The sequence below is a fragment of the Pan troglodytes genome, chromosome 7 (assembly GCF_028858775.2).
Source record: "Pan troglodytes isolate AG18354 chromosome 7, NHGRI_mPanTro3-v2.0_pri, whole genome shotgun sequence".
Classification (NCBI taxonomy): Eukaryota; Metazoa; Chordata; class Mammalia; order Primates; family Hominidae; genus Pan; species Pan troglodytes.
Window position 1 is genome coordinate 93,893,801 of NC_072405.2, and position 27,874 is coordinate 93,921,674.

General features: G+C 40.5%; 1 protein-coding gene across 3 annotated transcripts in view; it reads left to right on the forward strand.

The window, feature by feature from the left end:
- Positions 1 to 14,222: 14,222 nt before the first annotated feature.
- The window catches only part of CA13 (carbonic anhydrase 13), a 36,229-nt gene continuing 22,577 nt past the window's right edge, over positions 14,223 to 27,874 (forward strand). The window contains exons 1-2 of one of the 3 annotated variants that reach the window (XM_016959624.4): positions 14,223 to 14,514; positions 19,393 to 19,590. In XM_016959624.4, coding sequence (XP_016815113.1) covers positions 14,478 to 14,514; positions 19,393 to 19,590 — 235 coding nt within the window. In that variant the 5' untranslated portion in view covers positions 14,223 to 14,477. The remainder of the gene's footprint in view (positions 14,515 to 19,392; positions 19,591 to 27,874) is intronic. The other 2 variants (XM_001169377.6, XM_063817237.1) reach the window with 2 other exon arrangements.

Below are 27,874 nucleotides of genomic sequence, written 5' to 3' on the forward strand. Positions count from 1 at the left end.
AGACGCCTGCCACCACGCCCGGCTAATTTTTTTGTATTTTAGTAGAGACACGTTTCACCATGTTAGCCAGGATGGTCTCGATCTCCTGACCTCGTGATCCACACTCCTTGGCCTCCCAAAGTGCTGTGATTACAGGCATGAGCTGCACCTGGCCCATTCTTTCTTTCTTTAATTATTATTGTTATTAATTTTTGAGGCAGTGTCTCACTCTGTTGCCCAGGCTGGAGTGCAGTGGTGCGATCTCGACTCACTGCAACCTCCGCCTCCAGGTTCAAGCGATTCTCCTGCCTCAGCCTCCTGTGTAGCTGGGACTACAGGCATGCACCACCATGTCCACTAACTTGTATTTTTAGTAGAGATGGAATTTCTTCATGTTGGCCAGGTTGGTCTCGAACTCCAGACCTCAGGTGATCCGCCTGCCTTCGCCTCCCAAAGTGCTGAGATTACAGGTGTGAGCCACTGCCCCCAGCTTTTTTGATATATTTCTTTACAATCTTTTTTTCTAGGCATATATACTATATTGCTTATTAAAATTTCTGTGTAGATACAATTTTATAATCTATATATCTATATATATACACTTTAATAAGTAGTTTGGAAATATGGCATTTAATGTCTTTCAAAAATTATATCATTTTGATATACATAAGTTGTTTTAACCCTTTTCTTATCATTATCACTTCTGTTGTTTCTAGAGCTTTTTTCTGTTATAAATACACTGTAATTAACATCCGTTTGAATAATCTTTGACAGAATCTCTTAATATTTTCTCAGGCAGCGTGTCTGTCAATAAGATCTAAAGTTATGAATACGCTTAAAATTCTTGATTTAAATTACCAATTTTTTTCCAAAAGATCATATATTCTACATTTCTACCAATAGTGTATGGACATGGCTGTTTCGCCATATTCTTATTACACAAATTGTTTATACATTTTTGGTGGGTTTTTTTGTTTGTTTTTTTGTTTTTTTTTTTTGAGACAGAGTCTTGCTCTGTCATCCAGTCTGGAGTGCAGTGGTGCAATCTCAGCTTACTGCAACCTCCGCCTCCTGGGTTCAAACTATTCTCCTGCCTCAGCCTCCCGAGTAACTGGGACTACAGGCATGTACAAGCACGCCCAGCTAATTTTTGTATTTTTAGTAGAGATGGGGTTTCACCTTGTTGGCCAGGCTGGTCTTGAATGCCTGACCTCGGGTAATCCACCTGCCTGGGCATCCCAAAGTGCTGAGATTACAGATGTGAGCCACCATGCCTGGCCACTCTTTTTTTTTTTTTTTCTTTTTTTTTTTTGAGACAGGATCTTGCTCGCTTTGTTGCCCAGGCTGGAGTGCACTGGTGAGATCACTGCTTACTGAAGCCTCCATCTCCTGGGCTCAAGCGATCCTTGCACCTCACTGAGTAGCTGGGGCCACAGGATTGTGCCATCACACCCAACTAATTTTTGTATTTTTTTTTTTTTTTTTTTGGAGACAGGGTTTCACCATGTTGCCTAGGCTGTTCTCAAATGCCCAGGCTCAAGTGATCCACCCACCTCGGCCTCCCAAAGTGCCGGGATTACAGGCATGAGCCACCGTGCCCAGCCTGATACGTTTTTAGAAGCAGAAAAAATTTGATTAGGAAGAAAGGGCATACAGATTGTTTTAAAATTATACATCTTTTGAATTTTGTTTTAGGCTTATAGTATAGTGGAGTATTTTTTTGTGTCTGTGAAATTAACTGATTGCTTAGGAGTTAAAACTGACAACACTTAGAGGTGAAGAGAAAAAGGGAAAATCAGAAATTAATGTGACTATGAAGTTTCTGGTTTGTGCATCTGGTGGATGGTGGTACCATTGGATGAGATAGAAAAGTGACAGGGAAGTTGGGACAGGGAAAAACTGTATAATTCCATGTGAACAATTTAAGTTGAAGTCATTGGATCTAATTCAGTAGATCTAGAGCTGTGCCGCCAGCATAATAGCCACTAGCCTCATATGGCTATTGAGCTCTTGTAATGTGGCTACCCTGAATTGAGATGTGCTGTCAGAATAAAATGTACACCAGATTTGGAACTCTTTGTAAGAACAAAGAAGGTAAAAGATAAATGATAGTATCAGTTAAGATCCAATCAGGAGACAAATCACACAGTAATTTGAACAGGGAAAGTTTACTGTAAAGAATTATTAAGTATAATGGGGCAACTATAAAGATGTAAAAGATAACTCTAAACAATATCCCGAGGCTAAGGAAGTTTCTAATGAGGGACAAACTTGGATGCCAGCCTCCATTCCAAAGGGATTCAGATCACTGGAGAAGATATGGTTGCAACCCAGTGGATGACAGAGAAGTTTGCTGGGTTTCCAGGTCTGAGCTGGTCCACAGTTACTAGACAAGCGAGAAACAGGGTACAGGTGGGCTAAGACTGGTGTGCAAGACTACAGGTATGCAGAGGGACTCAAAGCATTGGGAACAACTCTGGCTGACAGATGCATAGCCTAGAGTGGACAGTGTCCATGTCAGGAGGCCATGGGAAACACTCTTTGGGGTGCAGGCAGACTAGGGCTGGTGGGCAGGTATGCAGAGGGAGTTGGGGCATCTGCTTGCCAATAGGGTGGCATTAGGCCTGGAGTATGTGGGGTTTGTTTTGGGAGGGGCAGTGAGGTGGTCACTGGGTTAGGGCTAGGGTTGTCAGCTTACTGAGAGACTGCATACTCTGAGTGTGCTGCTGGGCCGGAGTGCCTGGATGTCTCTATACACGGCCACATGTGGCTGCTGAAAGCAGCCCAGCAGGAACAAGAATAAAACAAAAAACACAGCATTCAGGAACCAGGAAGAGAAGTTCCTTTCTCCAGCAATGACCTTCCACTGAAGAAAGCTTAACATTATGCTTGCTGCAAAAAAGAAATGCTTAAAGCTTCATTATCACAGAGCTGGTAATGCAGGGTAAAATTAGACGTGAAAGACAATAAATTGATAACTGAAACACTCATTAATTTTTATTTATTTTATTTTTTTTGAGACAGAGTCTCACTCTGTCACCCAGGCTGGAGTGCAGTGGCATGATCTCAGCTCACTGCAACCTTCATCTCCCGGGTTCAAGCGATTCTCCTGCCTCAGCCTCCCGCGTAGCTGGAATTACAGGCACCCACCACCATGCCCAGCTAACTTTTTGTATTTTTAATAGAGACGGGGTTTCGCCATGTTGCCCAGGCTGGTTTCGAACTCCTGAGCTCAGGCAATCCGCCCGCCTCGGCCTCCCAAAGTGCTGGGATTTCAAGCATGAGTGCATTAATTTTTTTTTTTATTGACTAATGTTGAAATGATATTTTTGATGTATTAGGTTAAATAATATATATCATTAAGAATAATTTCACTTTCCTTTTTAGTTTTTAAAGTGTACCTAGTCAAAAATTTAAGTAACATATATGCTAAGCACTTGGACAGTTCTGGAATGGATGTCTAAGCTAGGTAGATTACTTCCATAAGAACTGATGGAAGGGCCTAGGAGGAGAGTGTAGAGAGAGGAGAGATTATAGGCCCCAAACCCCCAAATTTAAAGGTTGGTGTGATGAGGTGCTCGGATATTTGGTAGAACAGTATTCTGGATGTTTACATGAGGGTGTTTTTGGAGGACATTAACATTTCAACCAGTAGACGGACTAAGGCGGACTGCCTCCCTAAGGAGCTGGGCCTCATCTAATCAGTGAAAGCCTGAATAGAAAAAAAAAAAAAAGCTGACCCTCTTCCAAGTAAGGGAAACTTCCTTCTGCCTGATTGTCTTTGGGATAGGGCATCGGCTTTTTCCTACTCTAGGATTCAAACTGAAACAATGGCTTTACCTGGGGTCTTGAGCCTTCTGGGCTCTGGACTGAAACTACACCATCAGCTCTCCTGGGTCTCCAGCCTCCAGCTTGCCTACTCACTCTGAATATCTTGGGACTTGTCAGGCTTCATAATGAAGTGAGCCATTTTTAATAATAAATCTCATTTTCTCCCTCAATACATATACATGGTTTTGGAGAACCCTAACTAATACATAATACAGTTGAGTATAGAAAGAAGAACCCAAGGAATTCCAGAGAGCATGGGTGGGTAGCAAATGGAAAATGTAAATTCAGGAAGAAAGTTTCCTGCTAATGAGAAGAAATTCCAGAACATGTTAGTATGCTGATGGCAATAATAAAGAAGAGTGAATGGAGTTGGCAATGGAGGCTGTAAGGGATAAAATAGTATATGTTTGGCAAGAGTGCAGGGTTTTGCTAGGCACATAGGGCTAGTGCAGCAAGCTTTCAGTAGTGAAATGGTGGCAACCAGGTCAGAACTTCTTGGAATGAGGGTAAATCACACCTTCCTCGGTGGTGAGACGGGGATATGGGTACTGCTTTTCATAGAACAAACTGTCCGGCCAGGGGGATGGTGGCTCACACCTGTAACCACAGCACGTTTAGAGGCCAAGGCAGGTGGATCACCTGAGGTCAGGAGTTCAAAGCCAACGTGGTGAAACTCCGTCTCTACTAAAAATACAAAAATTAGCCAGGTGTGGTGGTCCATGCCTGTAGTCCCAGCTACTCAGGAGGCTGAAGCAGGAGAATCGCTTGAACCCGGGAGGCGGGGGTTGTGGTGAGCTGAGATTGTGCCACTATACTCCAGATTGGGCAACAGAGTGAGACTCTGTCTCAAAAAAAAAAAAAAAAAAAAAAAAGGAACAAATCTTCCTTTTCTAGAGGACAGAAAGGAATAGATAAACCTTACAAGAGCTGATGACAGAAAGCCGTCACGCCCCTAATATCGCTCTGTGGTTATATTTCAAAGAGTTGACAGCAATAGAATGACATTGACTTATTCATTCTAGGCCAAGGAACTACTAAATTCTTTAACAGCTGAATTACTTTGGCATGAATTATCTGGACTTTTCAACACTGATCTGATGTTTATACAAGTGTATTTCCTTTCAAATAGTCTTGATGCTTCCTTTTTCTCTTTCACACTTTACCTACTTTTGTAATATGCACAAATAAGATATGAAACACTACAAAATAGGGTGTAGATAAATTTCGATTAGAAAACTGTATAAAATTAAACAAAAGAACAAAAATGTAGAAATTGGGTTTTAGCAATGTGTTCTTATCTGACAATATAGGACAAAGAAATGTTTGGCTCTAGTTTCCGAAAGCTATCATTGGAGAGGTGACTGGGGAAGAGATTTATTGAAGTTATCCTTTCAATTTTGGTCTGAGAGTCCTCATCTTGGTGTGAAACCTTGGTCACCTGAGAAAGTCCTTTAACCCTTTTGAGTCTCAAATTCCTCTTTGGGAGATTGCATTATGTAAGACTAACCTTAGGATAACCTTAGGAATAAGAAAATAAAGAAATCGAAACCCCATATAGTATCAGCTCCATAAAGTCAACAATCTCCACAAGCTATCAAGTGATAAGACATTCTTGTGGGTAGTACGTCCTGGTTGTACAAATCACAGGACTCAATGAATAAAGGAAGCTGGGCACAAATTGGAGAGCATCTTGGACTTGGGACTCTGCAGACTGGTGCTATGTCCCTGACTGTGTGGCTTGCCTCTCTAGAGGACTGGGGAACCTTGCTCATCTAAGTTTCGTGCTTGGTAAAAATCAGATGATAATAGCTACTTTGGTTCACATTTAGAGTTTTTAAAAATAATACCTGGGGGCTGGGTGCGGTGGCTCATGCCTGTAATCCCAGCACTTTGGGAGGCAGACGCAGGCAGATTGCCTGAGGTCAGGAGTTTGAGACCAGCCTGGCCAACATGGTGAAACCCCATCTCTGCTAAAAATACAAAAATTAGCCGGGCATGGTGGCACATGCCTGTAATTCCAGCTATTCGGGAGGCTGAGGCAGGAGAATTGCTTAAGCCCAGGAGACGGAGGTTGCAGTGAGCCAAGAGGGTACACTCCAGCACTCCAGCCTGGCCAACAGAGCAAGACTCTGTCTCAATAAATAAATAAATAAATAAATAAATAAATAAATAAATAAATAAAAAGAATACCTGGAAAAATGTGCATCTCAGGGAGAGTCTGTGTACATGCCCTAATAAAACAATATGAACTTATACTCTGATATTTCCTTAATATGTTACTGTGTTAATTAAATATTTTTATGGCTAGATTTGTAATTTACGAGTGCTGCTTTATTATGACACACAGTGTCATTGAAGAGGAGAGCGGACTTCAGCACATTTTGTTCCTTAAGGGAGCTTAAATTGGATCTAACCAGTTCAAAAGTGAAGTGAAAAAAAAACACACATCTCCACTGACCAAAAAAAGAGTGAGGTGGAGATGATGACCATATCGTGGGTCAGCATTTCTGGGTTATTTGGTTAGTGTTAGTCTTTTTGTTTTTGTTTTTTGTTTGAGACAGGGTCTCACTCTGTCACCCAGGCTGAAGTGCAGTGGCATGATCACAGCTCACTGCAACCTCCGTCTCCTGGGCTCAAGCAATTCACTGCAACCTCCACCTCCCAGACTCAAGTGATTCTTCTACCTCAGCCTCCCAAGTAGCTGGGACCACAGGTGGGTGCCACCATACTTGGCTAATATATATATATATATTTTTGGCAGAGACAGGGTCTCACTGGGTTGCCCAGGCTGGTCTTGGACTCTTGGGTTCAAGCAATCCTCCTGCCTTAGCCTCTCAAAGTGCTGGGATTACAGGTTGTGCCCAACCAGTGTTAGTCTTCTTTTACTTGATTACACTTAATGGTTGTGAGCCTGGAGACAGAGGCTCCTTGTTAAAGAGAAACCACACAAATAGTTATGAAAGGTTATTTAGTAAGTTAATGGATTCATTGATTTGAAGAAGTAAAAAGATGTTTGTTTCCTCAGTTGTTTTTTTTTTTGAAAAAATTTCAAACCTACGGAAAAAAAGTAAGAATATTATCATGAGCTCCCAAATATCCTTCAGCTAGATTAATCAATTATTTACTGAGACATTTGGAAGTCAGTTTCAGACATCAAGATATTCAGCCCTAGCACTTTAGGAGGCCAAAGCAGGTGGATCACCTAAGGTCAGGTGTTCAAGACCATCCTGACCAATATGGTGAAACCTGTCTCTACTAAAAATAGAAAAATTAGCGGGGTGTGGTGGTGTGTGCCTGTAGTCCCAGCTACTCAGGAGGCTGAGACAGGAGAATTGCTTGAACCAGGGAGGAGGAGGTTGCAGTGAGCCGAGATTGCGCCACTGCATTCCAGCCTGGGCAACAGAGCAAGACTCAGTCTCAAAAAAAAAAAAAAAAAAAAAAGTACTTCAGCCCTGTAGCTTTAGTGTTGAACTCTTAAATCATTCTCAGTACCATTATCACTCCTGAGAGAATTAGTATCAATTAATAATATCACATAGATGCTGTCCATATTTAAATTTCTCCAAATGTCTCCCAAATATTTATTACAGCTTTTATGTAACGTAGAATCTAATTAAGTGTCATACATTGCATTTAGCGGTTACATATCTTTTGTCTCTTTTAATCCTAGACTGTGTGAATATCCTATTCCCCAATATCCTTTCATCCAGAAGTTTTAGTACCCATTACTGATCCTTGCCTGAATCAGAGATTATACAGAGATTATATAGGCCTTGCAAAAATGGTGGTTTTAAAATTTTATCATTTCATCTGTATTTACTAGTGGACATAAAGAAGATCTCTCATTCTCTCTCAGCATCACTATGCACTGATGGATATTTGGTGGGTGGGGAGTTATAATCTATTACTATCATTATTTCTTTTGATGGTCAAATTATCCCAAATTTGTCAGCAGTTCCTCCTTCAAGCTACCTTATTTGTGCGTATCTGTGTATGTGTGTGTGTGTGAATGTGTCTGTGTGTGTGTGTGTGTGTGTGTGTTTGAATGCTTTCTAGCTTTCTGGCATAAGAAATATGTTCTAGGCTCATCTTAGTCTTTCTCTGCCCTAGACCTGAAACTGTTATGTAGGTAGTCAAGCAGACCTAAGCAGGGCAGGAGAGCCCCTACTGCCCCCCAACCAAGAATGTCAGACAACCATCAGGTGATGGTCAGGCGGTTATCAAACTGCTTCTCTAAAATAATAATTGGTTGCAGCTGGCATCAGGAAAAGGCAGTCTCCCAATAGATAGAAACACTTAAAGTTGGTGATCAGCAGCTTCCCAATAGGATCTCAGGAGTTGGTTGAGTGGTCTCAAGCATGCACACTAAGAGGCAAATGGCAGAGTTTAACTGGTATATGACCTTCCTTTAGGAACACTCAACTGATAAGGAAAAAACCCCTCAAGTGAGCATGTGCACAATTTTGGTAAACACACTGTGCATACAGCCCCTTTCAAGTGTTGGCAGTCCACTATGCCTGCGGACAGCCCACCCCAAAGAAGAATCAGGGAAGAAGGATTGCAAGACCCCAGAAGCATGCCAATGTATAAGACCCCAAGTCAAAGGTCAAACAGTGCACTTCAATCTCTCAAGTTGCTGGCTTGGCCCTCTTCCAGGTGTACTTTACTTCCTTTTGTTCCCTCTAAACTTGTTAGTGAACTTTCATTCCTGCTCTAAAACTTGCCTAGGTCTTTCACTCTGCCCTATGCCCCTTGGTCAAATTCTTTCTTCTGAGGAGGCAAGAATTGAGGTTGTTGTAGACCTGTACAGGTTCGCAGCTGCTAACAAAACTAGTCACTTCTCCAAATAGCTCTGGTTCCTTCGAATGGGGAATGGTGTTTAGGAAACAAGATCTGGGTGCTAGTGTTTAAATCACCTTTGCAAAAATCATAATAGTGAGAAAATTATAACAGTGAAAGAGGTCTGACCTAACCAACTTCATTTTGCCTTTCACCTCCAAACTGCCCTTGATCATTTCTGGCTGTGAACCAAGCTAACTTTGGGAGAAATTTAGTTTATAATTTCAATGGTAATAACCCTTCCCAAAGCCATTTATTTGTTCTGTAGCTCACGACATTTTCAACTTCCCCAATTACTCTCATAAATAACATCACTATTGTAGAACCTGAGATTGACCTTTTGAGATGTTTTTTCAGGCTTTTGCATGTATGATGACCAGATGGCCCCACCCAGACCAGCAACTCCTCTGTGGCCCCCACCCAAAAGTGGACTCAGCTCGTGAGGACCATTTTCTACACCACTGTAATTGCATTTCCAACCAATCATCACCCATTCCCTAGCCCCCTGCCTGCCAAACTATTCTTGAAAAACCCTAACCTTGTAATTTGGTGGGAGGCTGATTTGTGTAATAATAAAACTTTGAGTAGGGCATGGTGGCTGACACCTGTAATTTCAGCACTTTGGGAGGAGGCTAAGGCAAGAGGATTGTTTGAGCCCAGGAGTTTGACTGGGCTCATAGTTTGCCTGGGCAACACAGTGAGACCCTGTCTCTCCCCACTACAAAAAAAAAGTTAGCCAGGCATGGTGGCACATGCCTGCAATCCCAGCTACGTGGGAGGCTGCGGCAGGAGGATGCTTGAGCCTGAGAGGTGGAGGCTGCAGTGAGCCGTGATTGCACCACTCCACTCCAGCCCAGGTGACAGAATGAGACCTTGTCTCAAAAAACCAACCAAACAAAAAAGCTCCAGTCACTCATTTAGCTGGCTCTATTTCAATTCCCCTGTCTTCATCAATAATTAGTTCTGCCTAGGAAATGGGCAAGATGAACCCATTGGGCAGTTTCAGTGTCTCATAGCAAGGGGTAGATTCAGATTTGTAGAGCCTGAAGCTACTACAATTTTGGGACTTTTTTTTTTTTTTAAAGAAAAGGAATGTAAAGTTACAAATATAAAATTAGTATATGGCTTTAGAAGTGGTCCCTCAGTGAAGGGCTATATATTTTAAGGTTTATTAGCTTCATTATTATTGGGATATTATTGTTTTTGGGATCTTTCAGTGAAGAGAATGTTCAAATGCAACACCACGGGTTTATTTCTTAGCTTCTGTCATTTCCTATTTTGTATAAACCAGAATGAAAATCATGCTTCCAGAGATTATCAATATATTTGTTCATTTGCTCTATCTTACTATTTTCACACAAGTGGTTTCCAGCCAGGCACAATGGCTCATGCCTGTAAATCCCAGCACTTTGGGAGACCGAAGTTGGTGGATCACTTGTCAGGAGTTCCAGACCAGCCTGGCCAACATGGTTAAACCCCGTCTCCACTAAAAGCACAAAATTGCCAGGGCATGGGGGTGGGCACCTGTAATCCCAGCTACTTGGGAGGCTGAGGCAGGAGAATCGCTTGAATCCGGGAGGTGGAGGTTGCAGTGAGCCGAGATTGCACCACTGCACTCCAGCCTGGGTGGCAGAGCAAAACAACATCTCAGAACAAACAAACAAACCAATAAAAAATGGTTTCAGAAGCATAACACCAATATCCTACCAAAAACAAACCTACTAGTAATGTTCAAGATTTTCTTGCATTTCTTCTTAATATGTTATATGTCCTACTAAGGATATATAGCCAAAGTACTATAGTCGAACGCTATTTAACTTTTTCTTTATGGTTACATTATCAATTCAATATACAATTAATTTTAATTGTTTCTGTTTGAATTCAATTTCAGGGTTTGCTTTTTTATTCTCTTTGATTTAAATTTATTTTTAAAAAATGCAGAACAATGTTAAAAGAAAAATCTTAGACAAATTAAATTGAACAGAGTTTAATTGTGCAAAGAACAATTTGCAAATTGGGCAATGTCTCCAATCAGAATAGGTTCAGAGAGACTCTGGCCCTTCTGTGTGGTTAGATTGATGGACAGAGAAAGGAAAGTGATGGACAGAAAATGGAAGTCAGGTACAGAAACAGCTGGTTTGGTTACAGCTCAAAGTTTACCTCAGTTGAACAGGGTTTGAACACTTGGCTGCCTTTGATTGGCCAACATTCAGTGATTGGCACAAGAGTGGGCTACAGTCTATTTACACATCTAGTTAGGTTAGAGTTCACTATATACACAGAAAACTTTAAGCTGGACTAAAATATGTAAGGAGGCAGCTTTAGGCTAAAGTTAATTTACGACATTTATGATTAAAAGTCAAAAAGATACACTGAGAAGTTTCACTTATCCCTCTCCCTCTGTTATTGGAAAGAGGTCCCAATCCAGACCCCAAGAGAGGGTTCTTGAATCTCATGCAAGAAAGAATTTGGGTTGAGTCCACAGAGTAAAGTAAAGGCAGGTTTATTAGAGAAGTAAAGAAAAAAAGGGGCCGGTGCGGTGGCTCACGCCTGTAATCCCAGCATTTTGGGAGGCCGAGGTGGGCAGATCACGAGGTCAGGAGTTCGAGACCAGCCTGACCAACATGGTGAAATCCCGTCTCTTCTAAAAATACAAAAATTAGCCGGGCGTGGTGGTGGGCGCCTATAGTCCCAGCTACTCAGGAAGCTGAGGCAGAAAAATCACTTGAACCTAGGAGGCGGAGGTTGCAGTGAGCTGAGATCGTGCCACTGCTCTCCAGCCTGGGCGACAGAGAGAGACTCCATCTCAAAAAAAAAGAAACAAAAGAATGGCTACTCCATAGACAGAGTTGCCCTAAGGGCAACTGGTTGTCTACTTTTTATGGTTATTTCTTGATTACATGCTAAACAAGGGGTGGATTATTCATGAGTTTTCTGGGAAAAGGGTGGGAATTTCCTAGAACTGAGGTCTCCTCCCACTTTTAGATCATATAGGGTAATTTCCAAATGTTGTCATGGTATTTGTAAACTGTCCTGGGGCTGGTGGGAGTGTCTTTTAGCATGTGAATGCATTATAATTAGCATATAATAAGATTTGAATGGAGTTGCTGTGGTTCCATTGCCTCTGACACTTCCACCCCATTCACACTCATCCTCTATAAGGAACTATTTTTATTAATTTATGGCTTTTTCTCTACTCTTTTGGTAAAAATCTGAAAATATGTGTGCAGTTTCTTATTTCTATTTTTTTCTTAAACATGCAGTCTATTATATACACTCTTTTGCTCCTTTGCTTCCCCCGCTCCCGCAACCTCAATACATCCCAGGACTCACTTTATATCTGCTCTGCTCATGGAGATCTTCATTCTTTTTATAAATGGACAGTAGTCCATTGAATGGCAGCTGGGCGCAGTGGCTCACATCTGTAATCCCAGCACTTTGGGAGGCCGAGGCGGGTGGATCACCTGAAGTCAGAAGTTGGAGACCAGCCTGGCCAACATGGTGAAACCCCATCTCTACTAAAAATACAAAAATTAGCCAGTAGTAATGCATGCTTGTAATCCCAGCTACTCTGGAGGCTGAGGCAGGAGAATTGCTTGAACCTGGGAGGTGGAGGTTGCAGTGAGCCGAGATCGCACCATTGCACTCCAGCGTGGGCAACAAGAGCGAAATTCCATCTGAAAAAAAATATATATATATAAGTCCATTGAATGATGGATGCTCTACAGATGATCTAACTAGTTTCCTATGAAAGGTAATTTGATTGTTGCCAATACTTAGGTTGCTGTTTTAGAAAATTATATAGACTGCGCTATGAATTTAAACAAGAAGGAACTTGAAACCACTACTGCAAAATTATAATTGAGACAGTGAAAGAGATCGGACCTAACCAACTCTATCTTATTTCTAACTTCTAAGCTGTCCTTACTCATTCTTAGGCATAGGCTGAACTAACTTTGAGGAGGAACATAGTTTATAGTTTAGAACAAAGACAATAACAGCCCTTTCCCAAAACAAACCTTCTTGCCTGGGGACTGGACCGCCTTTGCAGGACTAACAAATTAGCCAAAAGATTAGAAATTATGGTTTAGGAGTCATACAGCTGGAGGCTGTATGATTCTGACCCTCCCCAAATTGCTCCTGGGAATAACATCACTATTGTAAAGCCTAAGACCAGTGCTTCAGATATGTTGCAGACCCTGCACTAGATGGATCAGCAGGCACCACTCAGCTCGATAAACTGGCTCATCTGATCCCATGGCCCCCAGGCCCCCACCCAGGAACTGACTTAATGCAAGACAGCTTTGACTCCCTATGATTTCACCTCTGACCCAAACAACCAGGTCTCCCGACTTGCTGGCTCTCCCCCACCCACCAAATTGTCCTTAAAAACTTTGATCCCCAATGCTTGCGGAGACTGATTTGTGTAATAATAAAACTCCAGTCTTCTGCACAGCCGGCTGTACGTGAATTACCCTTTATGAATTGCAATTCCCCTGTCTTGATAAATCAGCTGTGTCTTGACAGTGGGCAAGGTAAACCCATTGGGTGGTTACAAACTGTGTACCCAAGCAATAAAAGTAACAATTTGGGAAATATTTGAGACCCACCAACCAAAATTTCTTTAACAATTTTGGTCTATTCAGTCATTCATCCATTCATGTAACCACTATTATTGGGTGTCAAGAACTGATACTTACTTAGAATGTTAAGAGCATTATTCATCTTGACATACCAAATCATCCGAGTTACTGAAAATGGGTTTACTAGGTGCCTTACAAAGAGGTTGCTTGGATTTATAAAATATGAGGCAGTAGACCCGAGACAAGGACGTAGAAAGTGGTTCATGTACCCAATTTTTATTTTTCACTTTGAACCCAGAACACTCACGACTCCAGGCCAGAAATTCAAGACTCTGCAGCTAGTTCTGACTCCAGTCCTAGGGTAACAAGCCCACCAAGAATCCAGGGCAGATGTCCTGAAAACCCTTCTTGCGGGGTCAGGAGGGCAGCAGAATTTTGGGACCAAATCTCAACAACTGGTTTTGGTTTCCTCACTCACCAAGCCACAAGCCTGCAGAGTGAGAAGAAGAGGTAAGGAAAGGCTGAATGGGCAATGGAGCCAGCCCAGGACCGGGAGCTGGTCCTCTCTAACAGCGACCCCGCCCACTTTAGCTGAGCGACCCGGGGCAGGTTACATAGTGTCTCTAACTTAAGCCACGTGTTTCTCGAGGAAATGCTGAGAGGATCTAATGGGAAAACGTGGGTAAACGTCTTAGCTAAGACCCTCGCCCACGATAAGCCCTTAATAAGTAGTTATTTTTCAGTGGTGGTGATTACCATCGTCATTATTGTTTTGTATTTGTAATCATCACTGCCACGACCATCACCGACCTCTTTTACGCCTCCACCGGGATCCCCACCTCCCAGCCTGGCAGTTCCAGGCTCTGGTGACTCATTCACTTCCTGGAAGCCCTCTAGGCAACACTTTCCTCTCCCGAGTGACGACTCCTCAGAAGGCAGGAGATCCCCCCCCGGAAACCTTTCTCTCTCCGTCTCTCCCTCTAACTCAAATCTCTCATTCCCGAGTCCAAACTAAGAGAGACTCGCGCCCCAGGACTCAGCCAAAGGCGCGGGCGCCTTCTCCGCACGCCTCTGCCGCCTGGAGGACCCAGGCGGGAGCGCCCCGGACCGGGTTCACGGTCTCGCACTCCGGCCGCCGGCGCCCCGCGGTCCCGCCCTAGCAGGCTCCTTCCCGGGCCCCTCCCCGCTCCCTCCGCTCTCTCGCTGCTCAGTCACATCTTTCTCTGCCTTCCACCCCGAGGGACCATGTCGAGGCTCAGCTGGGGATACCGCGAGCACAACGGTGAGCGCCTTTTCCTGATCCAAGGGGGGGTTTGTGCGGGGGACGAGAGGACTAGCGCGACGCCCCGGCGCTCGCTGACCACACACTGGGCTCGCACATTGAGCAACTTTTTCGGTTCCTCTTTAAACTAAGCAGCACTCCTGGGAGCCCAGTGCGAGAAGCGGAGAGCAGTCTTGTCAGGGTAGACGGGTTGTTGGTGGTGGATATGAGCGTTGGTGTGTGTTATCTCTGTCAGGATTCCCCAAACTCCCAAGTGTTCATACGTGTGAGTTCACCTTCATCTGAAAAGCCAAGGACTTTGCCTAGTAACAGCCACTTATCAATTACAGGCTTGGAGATTAGAAGTCTGATGACACACTTTAATGAAATAAGGACAAGTTCGCTTTCAGTCTTTTAAGCTCACTATTCACTTAGGAGAAACAAATCATAGAAAATCTTTAAAAATATATTTAGGAAATCTTAACTTGCATTGTGACACTGAAGATTAAGTTGGCTTCGTGGCAAAGAAAATACTGCATGTTTCCTAATAGTTGTTACTGTAAATATTCCCACAGCAATTTGCAGTTGGCTGACTACTACTGGGGACTTTAGTAAGGGTTCAGGTTCTCGCTGGGAAATTAAGTTACATTGTGGGTTACTTCTCCACTCTTCCTCTCCACGCTCATCCTTGCAGGGTGAGCAAAGGATTACTGAAATTATAATTCATTGATAGAAATGTATGAATAGGATAAATAATGACATACACTTTTCTTCTTGTATATCACACATTATCAAAAGTAAAACATTTTTTCTTGTTCCTACGTTAAACTGAACTGTTTAAATAATAATTATTTGAAATAATCGCAGTGACACCAAAAAGCCTTATAGTGAATAACTGTCAAAATTAAGGCTTAGTTTAGCCATTCCTCAATGTGCATATATTTCAAAACATCATGTTGTACACATAAATATATACAATTTTTGTCAATTTAAGAAGTAAATACATAATAAAGAAAAAAATTAAGGCTGTGAATAATAATACTTTCCTTCTATTAGCATGTACATGATTAAACAGTATAGAATGGTCAAATTTTATAGAAAGTTTAATTTCACAAACTAACAGAAAAATTCTATTTCTAATTGTAGCCTGTTTAATTTCTAATTGTAGCCTGTTTTTAAACATGCTAGTTTAAAAATGGCAGCAGGTGAAATTTATAACTTTAATAATAAAAGGTGTATAGTCAGATTTCTTCTTGATTAAGGCCATAATTATAATCTTACATTTTGCTAATTTCCAGTGAATGTTTAGGGGGAAAATATGACAAATCTTTTTTCATTTCCCTCTCTGCTGAAGTCGTTTTTATTGGAGTTATTTAATAGTCATTGAATCCCAACTGCGCCTTTATGGTAGTTAGGAAGAAGAAGGGTATTTCAATCAATGGATATTGATTACTCTTTAGTAGGTTAGAAATTATTCACCTGAATGAAGCTTATTTCAGCAATTTTAAAAATTCATCTTAGCAAAGCCATTAATAAGGAGTGATTTTGTATTTCTGTTAGGAATTGTTCTGTTAGGAATTAGCCATTCCTTTCTTTTAGATGCGATCTCTCTCTGAAGACCACATCCTTACTTAAAGGTGTGGTCTTCAGAGAAAGATTGGGAAAATCCTATTGGAAATGTATTATATACTAACTAGGCAAGTTTTTTGTTTGTTTGTTTGTTGTTTTTGAGATGAGTTTTGCTCTGTTGCCCAGGCTGGAGTGCAGTGGCACTATCTTGGCTCACTGCCATCTCCATCTCCTGGGTTCAAGCGATTCTCCAGCCTCAGCCCCACCGAGTAGCTGGGATTATAGGCACGAGCACCATGCCCGGCTAATTTTTGTATTTTTAGTAGAGACAAGGTTTTGTCATGTTGGCCAGGCTGGTCTAGAACTCCAGACCTCAAGTGATCTGCCTGCCTTGGCCTCCCAAAGTACTGGAATTACAGGCATGAGCCACAGCTCTGGGCCTAACTAGGCAAGTTTTTTTGTTTTTTTGTTTTTTTTTTTTTTCTGTTTAAACATTGGTAAAACCAGTGACTGAGCAGATAAAAGGAAACTTAAGCTGGGAATAGCAACACTGATAAAATAAAACATCAAGACTTGAAGCCCTGAAAGGCTACTGCCTTCACAAATAACTTAGGATTCTTCCCCTAACCTTTGACTACTTTATTAGTTTAGTTTAGGGAATGTGACATCACTGAAAAGTGTATATCACTGTAGGTATTTAAAAGTTCCTAAATCAGTTGAGCAACCACCACATATCTCTAATTAAGAATTATGCTGGCTGGGCGCGGTGGCTCATGCCTGTAATCCCAGCACTTTGGGAGGCCAAGGTGGGTGGATCACCTGAGATCGGGAGTTCAAGACCAGACTGACCAACATGGAGAAATCTCGTTTCTACTAAAAATACAAAATTAGCTGGGCGTGGTGGTGCATGCCTGTAATCCCAGCTACTTGGGAGGCTGAGGCAGGAGAATTGCTTGAACCTGGGAGGCAGAGGTTGCAGTGAGTGGAGATCACGCCATTGCACTCCGGCCTGGGCAACAAGAGTGAAACTCTGTCTCAAAAAAAAAAAAAAAAAAGAAAGAAAAAGAATTATGGTGGCTTGCACCTGTAATCCTAGCTACTCAAAAGACTGAGATGGGAGGATTGCCTGAGGCCAGGAGTTCCAGACTAGCTTGCAGGGTCATGGGGGGGACAAGGAGAAGGAGGAGGAGGAGGAAATTTTTTTTGGAAAAATTGAAAAAGGGGACCTCTTTAAGAGGCAGGGTACTGAACTGACTATGGTAGTTAGTAGATAATATTGGGAATGTGATACAAAGTATTATTACTTTTATTTTATTTTGGTTTGACTTCTTTTTAAAATAGTTCTGTTTATAAATGACTGGAAATAGGAGAGCAAAGCAATTAGGAGAAGAAAGCAACTCTTTATTGATTGGAAGAATGTCACCTGCATATTGTAACACATGCATTGCGCATTTGAAATTGAATTTTCGTTAGGTTAACTCTTACTTGGTGGCAGTGAAATAGAAGGCTTTTTCTGAATTAAGGGGGAAAAAGTCTAGGTTATATATAGAAAAAGTACTCAGAAAGATGGTAAAAGTATTGAATAAAAAAGGCTTTTTCTGTAATACATTCTAAGCAAGGACTTCTGATGCTCAAGTGGCTTTGAAGTCCAGTTTGTCAGATGACATCTTTTAAGCTGAGTGTATAGTTATATATTTATGCTATGACATTTTGTGCCTGAAGCATATATGAAAGAATGTATGTATGTGTGAGTTCTCTTTTGCAAAAATGAGGCATAGTAAGCAGTATCAGATTTAGAGTTTGGGCCAGGCATGGTGGCTCATGCCTGTAATCCCAACACTTCAGGAAGCTGAGACATGTGGATCACTTGAGCCCATGAGTTTGAGACCAGCCTATAGTGAGACTTTCAACAAAAAAAAGTTTTTTATAAAAGTAGCTGGGTGTGGTGGTGCACACCTGTACTCTTAGCTACTTGGGAGGCTGAGGTGGAAGGATTGTTTGAGTTTGGGAAGTTGAGGCTGCAGTGAGCTGAGATTACACCTCTGCATTCCAGCCTGGGTAACAGAGCAAGACCCTGTCTCAAAAAAAAAAAAAAAAGATTTAGAATTTTATGCTTTAAAGTTTGTTGATGATTGTGATATATTGCGTTTCTTTAAATATTACTCTAAATTTTATCATTTTAAAATGTTTTTGGTTGTCGTTAGTAACAGGTTTAATTAATTGTCATGCTATGGTGTTTTAATTAGTACTTGATTTTTAGTGAAAGATTGGTTAGCAAAGTAGGTGGGTAAACCTTAGTCAGTAGCCCAGTGTAGGTGGTGATAGCTGTATAAATTTCAGGAATAGTAGAGAGAATAAGAACCTATAACCTATAAAGTGACTCACATCTGTAGAGTGACTTGGAACTTAACGTGAAACTACAGCTTTGCTGCTGATTTTGAGAGGCAAGACTTTATAGAGTCTTCCAAAGAAGTGAAGAGGATTGAAAAGGGAACTGTTAGCTGATTGGCTCGTTTCAATTTCCCTAACATGTCTGATTTGTGAACTTGATACGATTTTGACGTTTTGAGTAGAGGACCAGGATGACACCTCTCTTGTGTTGAAATTCAAATGTAACATTGGCAAAATAACCATAGAAGAACCTTCTGAAATGAAGAAAGAGAGAAATAAATTACAATCTGACTCTACTGCAGATAATCAACAATATTACGTTTCCTGACATGGTGCAGCCATTTTATTTGGATTATCATAGGTGAAAAATTTGTGTGTTTCCTTGGTATGCCTGTTGCACATCACAGGTAATTGAGTGGAGGCCTGAGTGACACTAGACGATAGCACTGAGTGATAGAAGGAAGAATAAAGAAGTAAGCACAGCATCTTTAAGAATGACACCCTTTCTTTGCTTCATGGCTTTCTCAGCTTTTTTACTCTTCCAATCTGCAAACTTGAACTCTGGAGCAACAGCTCATTTTTGGAGCTGAGACTGAATGTCATTGTTTTCAATGATGAATTGTATTATTGTTTTTAGTTTGGTAGAAGGTTACCTTTGGAGAGTATTTTATAAAATTTACAGACTCTTTTGTCTACAAGGGTTACTTTAATTCTGAACATGACTTAAGGCACACCAAGAGTTTCCCACATCTATAATAAAAACAACTAATCTTGTAAAAAAAAAAAAAACAATTAGATGCCAAGGTCCTGAGGACGAGAATCTCATTTTATTAATCTTTGCATTTTCTTAAATTTCAAGCACAGTGTGTTATACTCAATGTATGTTTGTTGAAAGAAAGAACTTATTTAATCCTTTTCTTTTGGTCCTATATATTTAAGGTCCTATTCACTGGAAGGAATTTTTCCCTATTGCTGATGGTGATCAGCAATCTCCGATTGAGATTAAAACCAAAGAAGTGAAATATGACTCTTCCCTCCGACCACTTAGTATCAAGTATGACCCAAGCTCAGCTAAAATCATCAGCAACAGTGGCCATTCCTTCAATGTTGACTTTGATGACACAGAGAACAAATCAGGTTGGCTTTTCTATTTTTGTGTGTGTGGTGGTGGATGAAGGGTTTGAATGATTAGACTATACTTTTTTTTTTTTTTTTTTGAGACAGAGTCTCGCTCTGTCGCCAGGCTGAAGTGTAGTGGCGCGATCTCGGCTTATTGCAACCTCCGCCTCCTAAGTTCAAGAGATTCTCCTGCCTCAGCCTCCCGAGTAAGTGGGATTACAGGCGCACGCCACTATACCCAGCTACTTTTTTTGTATTTTTAGTAGAGACAGGGTTTCACCATGTTGGCCAGGATGGTCTTGATCTCCTGACCTCGTGATCCGCCTGCCTCGGCCTCCCAAAGTGCTGGGATTACAGGCGTGAGCCACCGCACCCAGAATACACTCTCTAATCTTTCATGTTTTGTTTTTGCTAGACCTGGAATTTGTCAAATTGAAGCATATTTTTTCTTCGTGTGAATTAAGATATCTTGTTATATATTTGAACCTTCAGATAATCTTACCTTAAAATAATAAAGAGTATTTGGAAAAGGATATGTTGCATGATAATTTAAAATTGACCTTAGCTTGTTATTATAACTTCACTTAGCATTTACCATTATAAAAATATTAAAGTTTAATAGTTTTTATAGCTATTTCATGATTTGTTTCTGCAAAGTTTTAGCCGTAATTATTTTAGCATTATTTGCAAACCTATAATGCCATTTAGTACATGCTTTAATAGAAAAAGTTTAGTTTAAAAAAAACTTATTCTCTTATTTTAATTGCCAAAGTAATATCCACTCATAGTAAATGAAACAATATGGAAACATATGACAAATATTAATGTCTCTTTCTTCCCACAATCTCTCCTAAAGTAACTAATGTTATTTCTTCCATAATATTTCGGTGCTTAGTTATGTATACATACATGGGTATCATCCTTGTTTTGCATTTTCTTATTAAAAATACATTTGGAATAATGCTATATAACTCTGAATTTTTTTCTTGTTTAAAAATATTTTATAGACATCTTTCCAGATTAAAATATATCTTGTTTAAAAAGCTAAACTGCAGCCGGGTGTGGTGGCTCACATGTATAATCCCAGCACTTTGGGAGGCTGAGGTGGGAGGATTGCTTATGTCCAGGAGTTCAAGACCAGCTTGGGCAACATAGTGAGAACTTATCTCTACAAAAAAAAAAAAATTAATCAGGCGTGGTGGGGTGTGCCTGTAGTCCCAGCTACTCTGGAGGCTGAGGCAGGAGGATTGCTTGACTTCAGGAGGTCAAGGCTGCAATGAGCCATGATAGTGCCACTGTACTCAGCCTGGGTGACAGAGCAAGATCCTGTCTCAAAAGATACAAATAAAAGTAAAATAATTTTAAAAGTTGAATTGTATTAGCTATGCTTGTATCGTAATTTATGTCCCATTCTCCTAACAATGGACATTGAAGGGAGGGAAAGTAGAAGTTTAATTTTTTTAAAAAAATAAATATATGAAACTTTTTTACTGTATATTCCCTATTAGTACTTTTTTCTAGAACACGTAGTCATTTCGTTTAATGATTAGTTCTTGGGATAGTGTCTTTCACACCATGAATAAATAATGGACTCATAGATTATTTGTTAATTTATTAAATAAGTGATGAAAAAACATTTTCTTGAAATGAATGTTTAATCCTTCTTCAGACTATCTACTGCCCAAGCAGAGATTCTGCCCAAGGTATCAAGTTTAAATGTAAGATGAGATAAAATATTAGAGAGAATCATATTTGGAGACACTTTTTAGGGCCTCTGACAGATTGTTTTTATTTTTAATCTAAGATCAGGATGATGCTGTATTTGCTCTATTAATGAAAAAATATAGTTAATTTTTAAAAATCCTTAATTGAAAGAAAGTTTTTACTTATTAATTAAGCCCAGATTTAGATTAGTAGTAATATCTTGTATTTATGTAAAGCCTTATTGTTAGCAAAAATTATAAGCCCAACCACATTTCTTCATATTTGTCAAATTCATAAAAGTAGTAAGTTTTTTTTTTCTTTTCTTTTCTTTTTTTCGTTTTTTTTTGAGACAGAGTTTCACTCTTGTTGCCCAGGCTGGAGTGCAATGGCACAGTCTCAGCTCACCGCAACCTCTGCCTTCCGGGTTCAAGCGATTCTCCTGCCTCCGCCTCCCAAGTAGCTGGGATTACAGGCATGTGCCACCATGCCTGGCTAATTTTGTATTTTTAGTAGAGACAGGGTTTCTCCATGTTAATCAGGCTGGTTTCGAACTCTCGACCTCAGGTGATCCGCCCGCCTCGGCCTCCCAAAGTGCTGGGATTACAGGCGTGAGCCACTGCGCCCAGCCTTTTTTTCTTATTTATTTATTTATTTATTAATTTATTTTTTTGAGACAAGGTCTCTCTCCGTTGCCTAGGCTGGAGTGCAGTGGTGCAATCATGGCTCACTGCAGCCTTGACCTCCTGGGCTCAAGAAATCCTCCTGCCTCAGCCTCCTGAGTAGCTGGGACCACAGGCATGTGCTCCCATGCCCAGCTAATTTTTGTATTTTTCATAGAGAAAAGGTTTTGCCATATTGCCCAGGCTGATCTTGAACTACTGGGCTCAAGGGATCCACCCGCCTCGGTCTCCCAAAGTGCTGGGAGCCACCACACTGGCCTAAGTAGTACATTTTCATCAAAGCATTGTAAAAAATGCATAAAGACAAATAAATACATGGTATTTTCAACTTTTCGGAGGAAATGCCAAGTAAGGAGGGACCTGGCCTTTTATATACATGTTCAACTATATTTCTTTCAACCCCTCAGTTTTGTGAATCTATGTTAATAAAAGTGGTTAAGCCAGGCATGCTGACACACACTGGTAGACCCCGCTACTGGGGAAGGAAGATGATTAGGCCCAGGAGTTTGAGGGCAGCTGGGCAACATAGGGAGACCCCATCTCTTGTGGTTAATGTAATAGATATATTGTAAAAGTGTCCAAGTCTTCTAAATACAAAGTTTATACCACATAAGTGTAGTTTGTTACTGTTTACAATATGTCAAACATTTAAAAAATAAGCTGTCTCAGAAAATAAAAAGATAAATAAATAAAAAAATAAGGCCGGGTGTGGTGGCTCACATCTGTAATCCCAGCACTTTGGGAGGCCGAGGTGGGCAGATCACCTGAGGTCAAGATTTTGAGACCAGCCTGGCCAACATGCTGAAACCCTGTCTCTATTAAAATACAAAAATTAGCCAGGAGTGGTGACACACACCTGTAATCCCAGCTGCTCAGGAGGCTGAGGTAGGAGAAGGCTTGAACCCAGGAGGCGCAGGTTGCAGTGAGCCAAGATCATGCCACTGCACTCCAGCCTGGGCAACAGAGCAAGATTCCATCTCAAAAAAAAAAAAAAAAAGTAAAGCTACTCATTCCTTATTTTAGAATGAGAAATGATTATATTTTACTTCATCTAAAACTTTAAGTATATTTTTTATAAATGTAGACATTCATAATGTAAAAATTTTCTACTCTAATTTGCTCTATGAGAACCCAGGTTTCTCTCTCTGTCTCTTCTGTTTTTCTCTTCCTTTCATTTTCCTTCTACTTCGGGTTAATCAGTGAAATCAATATATGTTTCCAGATTTGACACTTAGTCATCAGTAGTGTGTACTCTTTCTTTTAAATGAAGATCCTTTTCCTATCTAGTTCACAATAAAATTACCAGGATTAATTGAAAATATCCATAAAGTACTTTGTAGTCCTCTGAAACAGTAGCTATGTAAATATGGGTCATGATTCTTATTCTTTTTTTCTCAAGATAAACCAAAAGAGATTGTTTCATGGTGATTTGGGAGATTAAATCAATTAAAAAGAAGAAACCACCATAGTTAAACAAGTTTTGTTTTGTTTTTTTTGTTTTGTTTTGTTTTGTTTTGATTTTTGGTAAACTATAAAAAACACAAAGATACTTTCTGTAGCAAACCACATTAATTTGAATAAAACAGTTTCCATTTTGTAAAGAAGCCATTTTTGACCAGGATTAACCCTGAATCCCACCTCAGGCATGTCAATAAACCACAGGCATGAAATCTTCCTCATAGTCCTTGGAGGGCGTGTTTGGCTGGACACATCCATGCTCCATAGTTAAACCTTTAGAGAACTACCCAAAAATCCTTTCAAAAGGGAGCAAAAGGGAGGAGGTGGATGTGAAATTTTTCCCTTCCTTCCTCCTCCTTCTTCTTCTCTCTCTCTCTCATTCTTTCTTTCTTTTCTTGACTTTCTTTGTTCTCAGGCTGGAATGCAGCTGCCCAGCCATAACTCATTGAAGCCCGGAACTGCTGGGCTCAAGTGCTTCTCCCCACTCGGTCGCACACTACCATGCCTAGCTCATGAATTTTTTTTTTTTTTTTTTTAAGACAAGATCTCACTCTGTCACCCAGGCTAGAGTGCAGTGGTGCAATCTCAGCTCACTACAACCTCTGCCTCCTGGGTTCAAGTGATTCTTCCACCTCAGCCTCCTGAGTAGCTGGGATTACAGGCGCACGTCACCATGCCCAACTAATTTTTTGTATTTTTAGTAGAGACAGGGTTTTGCCATGTTGGTCAAGCTGGTCTCGAACTCCTGGCATTTTTAGTAGAGACAGGGTTTTGCCATGTTGGTCAAGCTGGTCTCGAACTCCTGGCGTTTTTAGTAGAGACAGGGATTCGCCATGTTGGTCAAGCTGATCTCAAACTCCTGGCCTCAAGTAATCCACCCGCCTTGGCCTCCCAAAGTGCTGGGATTATAGGCATGAGTCACTGTGCCATGCCTGGCTCATGAAATTCTTTAGGAAGACTTCCAATTGGCTGTAATATACAGGGGAAATAGTAGTTTGAAGAAGAAAGACAAGGCTGTTCTCACCTGAGCTCCTGGTCTTTCTGGACTCAAACAGTATCTCGCTGCTTTGGGAACCTCACCTGAGGCCCTACCACCCTTGCTGTGGCTCCCAGGGCATTCTGGAATTTTCCTAACACAGAACTCTCCACATTATGTTGTAACTGCTAGTTGGCTTCTCTGTCTTTCCATTTAGCTAAAGCTCTCTATGAGCAACAACTATGTCTTACTTACCTACCTAGCATGGTGCCTGGCACATGGTAGGTGCTCAATACATGTGTGTTTAAGTTACAAAAAAAAAAAAAAAAAAACTTGTATGACAGAAAGACATGGAAAATACCATGACATAGCATTGGGATGCCTTAGCATACATAAACTCTCGATAAAATTACAAACCACCAGAAATCAATTAATATTTGCCATTTAACACTTAAATAGTTAAACATTATTCATTGCTGGAACCTTTATTTTTAAAAAATTTGTGGTACTAATTTTTGTATTTTATAAATGAAATAGTTCTTGGATTATAGTAGGCGCTCAATAACAATTAGTAACTACTACTACTAACAATAATGGTGTGTGTTCTTTTTGTGGATAAAATATGTGTGCTGAAATTTTAAAAAGATATCAAAAAGAAAGTTGTCTTCTGATTAAGAAAGTCCTGCTAGGAAGAGCAGTAACTTGATGAATTCAGTGATCGTTCTTTAATTTTCATCTCTAGAAAATGCCAATTTCTCAGTTATGCTTCCATTATCTAGTTCTAGGTAACTGCCTGAAGTCAAACAAATTATTCACAAGATCTTACACTATATATTCTTAAAACAAAAACAAAAACAAACAACAAACAGAAAAAGATTTAGTAGGTGGACATACCATAGGTGTATAATCCCCCCAGGAGCCAAGATAGCTAGGAAATGAATTGGTAACCTATGACAATGTGACAATTATATAAAGCTCTATTATGATTATTTGTTTCCTTCACTAGACTAAGTTTCTTAAGGATAAGGACAAACTTGTTTATCATTGCATATTTAGTATTGAATAATTGCTAGCCCATCGTAAGCTCTTAATAACTGTTGAATGAGAGAGTAGCTTGGTGTGTATATGCTCTGAGTAAAATAAGCCAGATTTAATGAAGGTTCTTCTGGCTTCCTAAATAATACAAGGTCCTACTGAGTGGGAACATCTATGTCCTTTGGTTTCTCTCTCTCTCTCCCTCTCTGTCTTTGTCTTGGTATAATCCTGGCAGATTTGTGCTCTTGGCTCTTGTTTCTCTAGATTCCAAGCAAATTGCAGATGTGCTGTTCATGTATCTTTACTTCAGAGAACAAGTTTACCATAAAGTGATTATTCTCAAGTTCAGTAGTCCTAAGAACTTAGTTTTTAGTGATTCCCAGGTAACTTCAGTAGCATCCCTACAAACTAAAGTTTGTGGAAGAGTGCTTTAACAGGTGAGGTCTCTTATTTTATCTTGGTAATATTAATTGATTCAAGTACTCTCTGGGCACTGGAGATACAGGGGACCAAAACAGTTTCTGCCTTAAAGGAATTTGTATCCTAATTAGCAGAGAGTAAATGCGTGAGCAAACAGATCCTGTTGCCAGCTTGCTTGTCATTCAAGACAGCTGACTACAGTGTAGTTTAGGAAAATGGCCAGGGTTAGCAAATTACCAACAATTTTTAAAAAGTCAAATTTAAGGCTGGTGTGGTGGCTCACACCTGTAATCCCAGCAGTTTGTGAGGCTGAGGCAGGAGGATCACTTGAGACCAGGAGTTTGAGACCAGCCTAGGCAATATGATGAAACCCCATCCCTGCAAAAAAAAAAATACAACTAGTTGGACGTAGCTGTGTGCGCCCGTAGTCCCAGCCCCAGCCGCTAGGGAGGCTGATGTGGGAGGATTAATTGAGGCTGCAAGTTTGAGCCCCACTGTACTCCAGCCTGGGCAGCAGAGACCTTGTCTCAAAAAACAAAAACAAAAACGAAAAAACCCCAAAACACTGCAACTTCTGCTTTCTGGGTTCAAGTGAGCACTTTTGGCTAATTTTTGTATTTTTTTTTTTTCTTTTTGTAGAGACAGGGTTTCATTGTGTTGGCCAGGCTGGTCTCAAACTCCTGACCTCAAGTGATCCACCTGCCTCAGCCTCCCAAAGTGCTGGGATTACTGGTGTGAACCACCACACCCAGCCAAAAAATATACATATATAATATCTCTGTATACAGATATTAAATATCAAATATATAAAATATATTTATATTAAATATATACATATTAAATTTATATAAATATAAATTTATATTTAAATAATAAGATGGGGTCTTGCTATGTTGCCCAGGCTGGTCTTGAACTCCTGGGCTCAAGCGATCCTCCCTCCTTGGCTTCCCAAATTACTGGGATTACAGGTGTGAGCCACCATGCCAGGCCTGTTCATGGAAATTTAATAACGCTTATGGTATATTTAGCTTCCAACGCTTCCTGATTCTCCCATATGCTTTAAACATGCCCAATAAAGATTAATTAGGATGAGACAATTTAGGACTATGTTTTCTATTAAGAAGCTTTTCTATATACTTAAGATATGATTTATTGTCATAGTTTTAGAGATCATATTTACTGAGGAAATTACTCAAATGTACTTTGTCAAAGTGACAAAGATATGACAGATTTTTGAAAAATTATTTTTGTCCTATATTTCACATTTCCCCAAGAATATAGAATTTAAGGACAAAAGGTATGCTTGCTTTGCCTGTTTTTACAGTAAAAAACTGTGTTGATTGTGTTGACTGTGTGTCAGGTAGTAATAAGTGCTTTGTGTTCAATTTTTCTTCTGTTTTAATGACAGCATTAGGAGGAGGTCCCATTACTATCTTGTTTTTACACTTGGAAGATAAAGCTTAGAAGTTAGGGTTTGTTGCCAGGTGTGGTAGCTCATGCCTGTAATCCTAGCACTTTGGGAGGATCGCTTGAGGCCAGGAGTTTGAGACCAGCCTGGATAACATAGTGAGGCCCTGTCGCTACAAAAAAAAAAAAAAAAAAAAAAAAGGGCTGAGTGTAGTGGTGCATACCTGTAGTTCTAGCTACTTGGGAGGCTAAAGTGGGAGGATGACTTGAACCCAGAAGTTAGAGGTTGCAGTGAGCCGTGATTGCATCAGCTTAGGCAACAGGGCGAGACCTTGTCTCAAGGAAAAAAAAAAAAAAAAGAAGTTAGAGTTTGTTCAAGATCACATAATTAGGAAAAGACAGCATGAGTGTAGGCCTTCTAACTGCTGAAGCCTGTGCTCAAACCACAATGCTGCACTGCTCTACCAAGCTCAAACTGGACCTGTCTGCATGTCACATCCTTATTCAGACAGGCTGACTTATCCTCAGGTAAACACAACCACTCCTTACCTTTCAGAAGTCCTAATTTCTATGCCTTTCTAACCAGTATGTCTGTTACGATTTCCCAGGTGTTCCATAAAAA